General features: G+C 32.5%; 1 protein-coding gene and 1 long non-coding RNA gene across 2 annotated transcripts; one reads left to right on the top strand and one right to left on the bottom strand.

Annotated features, from left to right (window-relative positions):
* On the top strand, positions 1,305-2,209 carry LOC18613043. The gene is made up of 2 exons (XM_007050066.2): positions 1,305-1,777; positions 1,871-2,209. Exons 1-2 carry the CDS (start codon positions 1,455-1,457, stop codon positions 1,932-1,934), a joined length of 387 nt encoding a protein of 128 aa, XP_007050128.2. The 5' UTR covers positions 1,305-1,454; the 3' UTR covers positions 1,935-2,209.
* LOC108662099 lies at positions 5,575-6,356 on the bottom strand. Its single transcript, XR_001927879.1, has 2 exons — positions 6,320-6,356; positions 5,575-5,906 (listed from the first exon to the last, which is right to left on the bottom strand). It is a non-coding gene; the product is annotated as an uncharacterized LOC108662099 (long non-coding RNA).

Below are 10,154 nucleotides of genomic sequence, written 5' to 3'. Positions count from 1 at the left end.
TTTTCAACATCTTCTCTCGTAAATCCAAAAACTGATTAACCCGAAAACAATCAAACAATATAAAACATAGGTGACCCCCTTTTTTATTTAAAAAAACACAAAAGCAAAAGAAGAAACGAGTGATTTATTGAACAAAAATGGAAAAGAGCTTTTGTGAATGGTTAAACCAAAATGAGAACGGGTTGCGAAGAGGAACAGAGGATAAAGGATTGGGTGGAGACTAGAAGGAATTGGTGAAGGATAGAGAATTCTCTTTCTCTCTCCACACCAGATGTTCACCCCTCGAAGCTTTACCACCCAAATTACTTTCAATCAACCATCTTGTCTTGTATGATTTTCTTCGACTCCAACAATATCCCATCCCATTTGCATATTTGCCCCTTTTTCCTGTGTACATGGCAACCGACCTATACATGTACAACATCAATGAAAATATGAAATGAAAGGAAAACAAAGTGAGAATAACTTAACAACACAGTTGCTTAAAGTGGAGAAAAAAAAATTACGTACAACTATGAGCTCATTTAAAAATGTTGAATTTTGAATTTGATAGTACTATTATCTCAACTGGGCAATTTTACTCCCTCTATTTCAATTTGATAAATTAAGTTCATGCACTTTTATTAAAAATCTAGTTAAAGACAATTGATAACAATATTAAGAGTCTAAGTTTAACTTGACAATCGATAATGATATTAAGATTTTGTCTTTAATTTTGATCATATGGCATTCTAGTGATAATTGAGGTGGATTTTTTGTTTGTTAGGTGACACATAAAAAACATCATATATATATATATATATATATATATATATATATATTTTTACTCTCTATATTTGAATCACTACAGCAAAGACCAAGGTTTAACCTCTGACAATGGTAGAACAAATATGTAAAACAGGTGGCCAAGTGGATGATTCAAATATTTTTCAGATTTGCTTTTGAGTTTTGGGTACCAATTGTAAACTGCAATTTGCAATGAGGGTTCCAAGTTGCATGTGTGGAGCAGCCCAGATGGTTATTAATTTTATTCGGGTCAAGAGTTGCAGTGGGCCGTCCATGGAATATAATAGTTCAAAAATGACAATGACCAGGTATTTTACGAACTAGTTTATAATATCATATTTTCGTGGCAGGGCACTATGGTCTATTACGAAGTTTTCAACGTGAATCGGGCGATAACAACCAAAAACCGAGCGATAGCCAGCCATGGCGCCCCCATTCTCGGACGACAGATGCCATTGCTGATCAGTGTATATGTGCTCATTTCCTTGCGCCTTCGTTCTATTTTCCTCCTTTCTTCGGTTTTCATATTATTGATTGACCTTCTCAGACGCGGTTTAAGAACTTGTGCTATATAGAATCCCAGTATTAATGGCATAATTCGATCAATATACCTTCAAAAGGTTTTAGTTGAGCAGTATTTCATCTACAAATTTATAATTTGAAAACATATGGCACCAAGCAGGAGGATGAGGCAGCAGGCCCTGAAACCAAAAATGAACAACAATGTGAGAGTGAGGCTCCAAGTCAAACGAGTGAAAGCGGAGATGGGAAAGATACGAGAAGATCAACAACGCATAAGAGAGGAGCAAAGCAAAATAAGAAGAAGGTCTGGAGAGATTGAAAGTCAATTGGATCTACTAAAAAAGGAAACTGAAATGATTATAAAGCAAACAGCAAGCACTCAAATTAAGCTCCTTCTCATGTTCAAGATCATGAAAGCCAGGGCAGGCGGATATTTCACTGAAGCTGCGAGGCTCACTTACTTCCTTCGGTTTGTTTCTCCAAGCCCAAGCCCATGATTCTCATGTTACACAGTACTAATTAACTTGGTAGCTTACTTTGTTTTCAACCTTGTAACTTGCAGTGAGTATGTTGTCAAGGAAAGAGCAAATGCAAGCTCGGTTGCAGTGAAGAAGAAACATCCATAGAAAACTCCCCAACCCGAAGCGGGCAAAATATATGCAAGAGACATATTACGTGTGGAGGAAATCATTAGAACCAGTACGCTTTTGTTAAGTTGTATTAATAACATGTTTTCCTGCCCCCCTCCCCAAGTGAATTTCCTACCGTAAACGTTTTAATCTGCTTTCTCCACAATAAGTTGCCTGTGCGTTCAACTTGAAACTAGTTATAAATATTATGGAACGAGATGGCCTCACTCGGGCCCTCGTACCTCGTGTTTAAAGTGTTTAAAATATTAAAAGTATTGTTATGGGATTCCGTATCTCACATTACATAGAAAGATCACTTATACATGATACACGTAGGGGTGGAGTTAATCAACTTTTATTGGAAGGTTAAACATAAAGAAAAATAATACATAAAATATAAATAATTAAATACGATATATAAGATTAATAATTTTTTCTTGTATAATCAATATTGTTTAAAAACTAAATGCTCAAAAGATAATTTCTTTTCAACTAAATATAAAGCATAAAGCACATAAAAAATATCTTATATAATCAAGATTAATAAAAAAACTGATGTATTGATGAAATTTTAAGCAACAATCAATAATACAACGCTAATTTTAAGCAACAAACAATAACACAATGCTACAATACATATTTAAGAATTACATAATAATTTTTTAATTTTTAAAGACCAAGATCATTGAAAGCACATAAAAAAAAAACATGACAAGTAGAAGATAGAACTACGTAACAAAAAAGAAAAAAAGGAAGAATATAGTAGATGATTCATAAAAATTTGAAGAAGAAAATTTATAGAAACTTAAAACGTATGATCGAATAGAATATAATTAAAAAAATAAATAAATATAAATAATAACAATATAAATAGAAAATGAAAGATAAAAAAAACTTTACCTCTTTATGATTTTACAATTAAAGGACAAAAGAGAACAAGAAAAGAAAAAGAAAGAGATGGAAAGAAGTGTGAAGAAACTTAAAAGGGAAAAATTTAATAGTTAGGGTAAAATTAAATAGATTTATAGGGTCATTTATTATTTTTTATTTGCATTAATAATTTACTAAAAGTTATATTAGGGACCCATTAAAAATATATATAACATATTGTACCAATAATTTATTAAAAAATTATTTTGAGGCTCATTAAAAAATATATGTAATCTATAAAAATTTTTAAAATTTTTGGAGTAAAAGGAACGCTTCGCCCCTAGGTGCATATGTTGGGCGCAACAAATATCAACTCAAGTTCAAAATACACACAAAGATTAAATAGTAAATTCTTGCAGAATCACCACAATATAATCTATCTAAGCCAAATAAAAATAATATAAATCAGTAGATAGAGTAGGCAACAACCAAAAATAAACAACACCAAATTTACATGTCCTTCAATTCAAAATACGCACAAATATCAAATAGCAAACTTATGCCAACAATCACAACAATATAATCTATCTAAAGTCAAATAAAAAAAATCAACAAATATAGCAAGTAATTATCAAAATTAAAGGACACCAAGTATACATAGAAAATTGTCTAGTATAGATGAAAAAATCACAAGACAAAATTCAGATAAAATCCACCATAAAAACAAAGAAAATTACAAAATTTAATATCTTAAGTCTTTTGCCTAAACTGAAGATTCATAATTGTTGAAAGAATACATCAAAATTACTTTTTTAAGAAAATATCACAAATTCTCATTAAATTTGATGAAGTGTGGCGATTCTCCTTAACGAAGACATTGTACAGCAACCTAAAGCAGACCAATAATTCTTTTTTTTTTTTTTTTAAAAAAAAACACCCAATAATTAACCATGCCTATTTCTCTCTTACTTTCTCCTTGAAGCACAAATTCTTAGCATTCTTTCTTGGTTGGCACAACCCCCATTTCTTTTTCCTCTAGCTGCTGCTGTGTTTTTCTTTTGTTAAAACCTTTATCAATCAAATGACTTTAATGACCAATAGGTAAGCAGAAAGGCGCTGGAGCCCATTCTAGGCCACTGAACCCTCATACATATAATAATCTCTCCCTCCAACCCCATTAGGAGGAGATTAATTGCTCAATTCCTCAATTGGAGTCCATATTAGCTTGCTTGTCGCGGGGCTCAAGCTTTTTCCTAAGAATCACCTTGATCAACATATCAACAGTGCTATTATCTTTGTAAATCTTTTTCCAAAGCATCATCTGTTCCTCAATCATCGGACATAATCAATGGCACCTTAGCTCGATGTGCTTTGTACAATTGGGGTACGCAATATTCTTGCTTAAATCATTAACATTTTGGCTGTCATAATACACCACGTGCGCATCTTGATTCAACTCCAATTCCTGAATAAATTTTTTCACTCAAAGCATCTTCTTCCCAACTTCATTTATGGTAATATATTCTGCCCGGTGGTTGATAAGGCAATTCACATTTTTGCAGTTTGAAGTGCTATATACAACTCTCTTTACAAAAGTAAACAAACACCTGAAGTAGATTTCTTACCATTAAGGTCACTTACCATATCTACATTTGTGAAACCCTTAAGAATAGGTTTTAAATTCCTTAAACTCAAGCACAAAATTAAGTACCTCTCAAGTATTTGAAAATCCACTTAATAGCATCCTAGTGAACCTTTCCAAGGTTAGAAAGAAATCTAGTCACTACACCAACTATATGAGCAATGTCAAGTTGTGTGTAAACCATAAGATACATCGATGAACTAACTACAAAAGAGTAAGGAATTCCCATAATATGTTTCTCTTATTCTTTATTAATTGGACAAGAAGTTTTGCTTAACTTGAAGTGGGTGGCAAGATGAGTACTAACTGGTTTAGCATTATTAAAGTTGAACTTTTCAAGCACCTATTCAACATACCTTTCTTGTGATAGCCACAACTTTCCAACTCTCCTATCTTGAATGATATCAATTATAAGAATTCGTCTAATCAATCTTAAGTCTTTCATATCAAATAACTTAGATAACTCTTTCTTCAACCTGCTAATTATCATCACATCTTGTCTAACAACTAACACAACATCAACATATAACAAAAGTATAAGGAATTTACAATTAGGGAATGTCTTAATGTAAGCACAAGAATATGAACATTTCCTCATGTACTCTTAATTCATCATGAATGAATCAAACTTATTCTTCCACTATCTCAGAGCCTGCTTCAAACAGTGCAGACTTTTTATCAATTTACACACTAAGCGCTCTTTTCCTTTCACTTTAAAACCTTTTGGTTGTTTCATACAGATCTCTACATGCAAGTCACTATACAAAAATGCAGTCTTTATATTACGTGACCAATCTTAAGGTTTAAACTAGTTGTTAATTCCAATACAACTTGAATGGAACTCATATTCAAAATTGGAAAGAAAATCTCATCAAAATCAATGTTTTTTTTCTTATCGAAGCCTTTCAAAACCAAACGAGCTTTGTACCTCACTTGCTTTTCACCATCATTTTTCGATGGTCTTTTACCTTTTGGACGCTCAATTAACTCATAAGTACCATTTTTAGCAAAGAATTCATTTCTTCTTGCTTTGCTTCTATCCAAAAATTCTTGTTTTTATGAGATTGCATTTCTTGAAAACTCTATGGCTTCCCTTTATTAGGAATTAAAATATAATTAGAACTATGATTCTTAAAGGATGGTCGATGCACTCTAATAGATCTCCAACTTTAGATTTTGTGCAAGGTTACTCTTGTTGCTTAACTCTCACTATATTTGGCTGTACAATGTCATTACAAGAATTTGACTCATCACTAACTATAGATGGCTCATTTGTACCCCTACACTCTGTTTCTCATGAATTTCCACCACCTGTGGCTTTACGACACATGTAGTTTTGTCACGACCCGGTACTTCCCTCGAGCTCATAACAACCGTTGCGACGTCCCATAGACATTCATTGCCCAAAATACCAATCGGAACCTTGCAAGGCTTTAATATCAGTTTTCGCACCTCCCCTGTGAGCAATAGTTGTTAAGTATCATGTTTTGAGAGATTATAAACTATTTCCAAATCAAAACAATAGAACAATAATTTTTTTCTCACAGGGCATTTTGGTCATTTTTCCTCAAAAATCTCGAAACCAGCTAAAAATGTAGTATGCGAGGTGAAAACACATATTTCATAATAAAAAATAAGTTTAGATATCTAAATCATTCATTTAAAGTGAAACTATACCTATTTGAATATAATAAAAATATTCTATTTTCTTATAAAATAATATTTATAGAGTTACCGGTAAATAATTTTTTAGCGTAAAAGCTAAATAAATTCATACATACTGCAATACAGATAACCAAAGCATAAGATTTAATTTACAGTGACATGTGGGCCCACGAACGACCAAAAGTATCAAAAGCGGTAAACCTACAGTTTTTGAGGATGCAAGTCCAACTGCAGCCCTCAACGAAATGAGCTATCTACCGACTATCCTGAGCTTGAAAGGAGTGGAAAGGAGGGTGGTGAGATTATATAATCCCAGTAAGTAAACAAATATCATCTAAAATATCTAAAGCCGAGTAAATGGAGACAGATAAAATAGATTAGCATAAAAATGATTAACAGCATTTCGAACTCATTTTAATAAGATAAAATAGATTCATTTCACCAAAATAAACAACGAGGCTTATGATTTCTTGAAAGCTTGGCTCGTGCCAAAATCATTCTCATACTCAGTTATCAGGGATACCTTGGCCTAGGGCTCTCCCAACCGAGTCCGTCAAGGCTGTTAAAAAGTCATGTACACATAAATCATGTTTTTATTTTGAAAATATAGTCGTTCCTTGGCGTTGGCTGAGTTCACCCTCACGTGGTGGTTTAGCGTGAAGTGAACTCTAAAGTTTTAACCTCAAGAGTTATCCAACCGCGCCTCTCATACTGAGGTATGAATATAATAGGGTTACCGTGCCCCTCTAATAGGCTGGTCCACAGAACCCGTCCTGAGCGATCAATTTATAACCCACCAATTCAGTAAAATTCAATAGCATGACATGGCAATTATTTTGTTTTACAGTTTCTCGAGGTAAATCAACAGTTCATACATTTTCAGCACATTTACCAATTCAACCATTCATGCCAATATTATCATAAGCCATTCAATTCAAACCATGATTTATAACACAACAATTAGTCTCCAATTAGTCCATTTTCAAAACAATCATTCAATTTTAAGATAATTTTATAAAATCATTTCATTTAAACACATTTTGTTTATAAAACCTAAACATTTACCATTTAAACTCATTTTCCATAAAATCACAAAAACGAATTAAAATTCACTTCAGATAATCAAGATGATGATAACGTTACTCACAGTATCAGGAGTTTGAAATACTCCTATTCTCAGTCTTTTGACACAACGTCTTTACCCTTGTTAGAGGGCTCACCACTTATATACAATAGACGACACATAATTCAATATGCTGTGTCATACCATTATAAATCTATTTCAGGCTTTTTACTAATGTATGAAATGGGATGTGAAACGCTCGGGTAACCATCTAAATACAGTGTTAAATATAAGTTCAATTGTGTACCTAAATAAATGGTATTGGCTTAATTCGATCTATCACCCGATCAATGGGCCAATACGTCCAATTCAACTCCAAATAATTCCATTTTTCTCCCAATACTCTAAATCATCAAACACAAATTAAATAACTTGAAATATGGCAAAATCATCCTCACATTTTCTTTTGAAAAATTCGGTCATGGAGGGTTCACTAACAATATAATTTTTCAAGCTTGATTCTCACACCATAAATCACTAATTACTAACCAAATCACTTGAAATAAAATCAAAATCATCATCAAGACTCCACATGGAGAATTCGGCCAATGATGGGTGATGGGAGGAATTGAATTTTTCTTGTTGGCTTTTCATGCTACACATCACTAACTAACTAAAAACACTAAAATACATTGAAATCTAACCAAATCAAGCATCAAAACCTCCCTCTAAATGTTCGGCCAGCAAGGGATTCATCATGATTTCATGTGATTCAACCATGAAAAATAAGAAAAAAATGCTTACGAAAGAGAGATCTCAAGCTTAATTGAAAAATCTTCCTTTTTTTTCACTTGTTTCCTTGAATTTTCACACTTTTCCCTTGAATTTTTCAACCTAGGGTTTTGTTCTTTCTTTTCTTCCTTTGTTCTTACTTTGGCCGGCCATAAGAATGAATGTGGAAGAGTTCAAATTGGCTTTATAAAGGAAAATATTAAATGGACAAAAATTTGCCATGTGTCACAATTCCATTGGTCTAAGTGTCATACTTACCCATTAAGCAATCTCTCTCCACCACTTAAATTTTCTCAATTATCCATGATAATATTGGGTAAAATCCATGTGCTGGACAAGTGTTGGGTGGTGTAAAATTCCAATTTTGCCCTTGGGTGGCAAAATGTCTATTTTGCCCTTATCCTTGAAAAAAATGTCGAAATTAGAAAAATCTTACCTTTTTTTTCACTTGTTTCCTTGAATTTTCACACTTTTCCCTTGAATTTTTCAACCTAGGGTTTTGTTCTTTCTTTTCTTCCTTTGTTTTTACTTTGGCCGGCCATAAGAATGAATGTGGAAGAGTTCAAATTGGCTTTATAAAGGAAAATATTAAATGGACAAAAATTTGCCATGTGTCACAATTCCATTGGTCCAAGTGTCATACTTACCCATTAAGCAATCTCTCTCTACCACTTAAATTTTCTCAATTATCCATGATAATATTGGGTAAAATCCATGTGCTGGACAAGTGTTGGGTGGTGTAAAATTCCAATTTTGCCCTTGGGTGGCAAAATGTCTATTTTGCCCTTATCCTTGAAAAAATGTCGAAATTAAAATTTTTCACTTCTCAAACTCAAATTATATTCCAAATGATCAATCTTAGTCAAAAATTTCATCCAACACTCACATCTTAACCTCGGGTAGCAAAAATGACCATTTTGCCCTTAGATCATGAAAATTCCAATTTGACTCCAAATCAGTCCTCGAACTCCGAATCACCATTTTAAGTCATTCTGGGGTTTTAAAATCCTCAATTTCATCTTAAAATTTATATTTGGACTAGTTCGAGGCTTAATTCAACTTAATTGTACCATTTGGTACATTATCGTCCTTTAACAATTTTCGAGGTACCCAAGTAAGCAAACATGTATTCTTATGTAAAAATGGCATAATAAACATATTGTAGAGCTAGGCTTGATAAGTTTTCTCATCTTTTTCAAAATCATTAAGTTCAACAACAACTCGTGTAGTTTTCTCATTTTTCTCAAAGTATTTTATGATATCTTATTCATGAAAAACTACATATTTGCTTTTAACCATTTTTTTCTTATTTGGACTCCATAACTTGTTCTTTATCTCCTTAATCAACAAACACACATAGAGAGGCTTTACTTTCAAGCTTTGACCTTTACTCTTTAAGCAAATGTGTAAATGCTTTACAATCAAAGACCTTCAAATGTGAGTGTGAAGCATCTTTTTCCTTTTCATGCCTTTTCTTGAAAGTCAAAGCCTAAAGGAATATATGGTAATATGTTGATTAAGTAGTAGGCTATGTTAACCCCTTTACCCTATAATGACTTCAACAATTTAGGCATCTTCAACATGCATTTAACTTTCTCCAAAATGGTGTGTTGGGTCATTTTAGCTACACCATTGTGTTGTGGTGTTCCGGGTTCTATCTTATTATGCATCATCCCATGCTTTAAACAGTAATCTACAAAGTCATTAATGATAGTGTAATTGAATGTCGTGCAAGCCAATTGTAAATGTTGTATTTCAGCATTTACTATTTACAAAAGACATTTTTTATTTCCAAAAAGACTATAAATGTTAATTGGTTGAAATAAAGTCCATGGAATAGTGTATGCTTTGCAAAAGGTATTATAAATGTGTATAATTATGCAAACCTTATTGTATCAATGTTTAATTCTTAAATTGTTCTTAATCAAGGTTTTATTAAGAAAAATAGATATTGATAAAACATAGAGATCAACACATGGTTATGTTCCCCATTTATGAAGTGAGCAATCAATCTCATAAATTGAAGTATGGGTATACTGGAACTAACATGTGGGTTTTTGTTACAAGATCAAGTTTACTAAACATGACTCGTCATGAGAATTGAATTTAGTATATCATTCAAGTGTCTATGAACAAATTCTCATGTGATAGTTGTGTAAGTAATATTTAGATTATGCTTTGATAC

The sequence above is a fragment of the Theobroma cacao genome, chromosome 1, assembly GCF_000208745.1.
Source record: "Theobroma cacao cultivar B97-61/B2 chromosome 1, Criollo_cocoa_genome_V2, whole genome shotgun sequence".
Lineage (NCBI taxonomy): Eukaryota > Viridiplantae > Streptophyta > Magnoliopsida > Malvales > Malvaceae > Theobroma > Theobroma cacao.
Note: the sequence above shows the minus strand (reverse complement) of the source record. Positions and strands in the feature narration are given on the sequence as shown.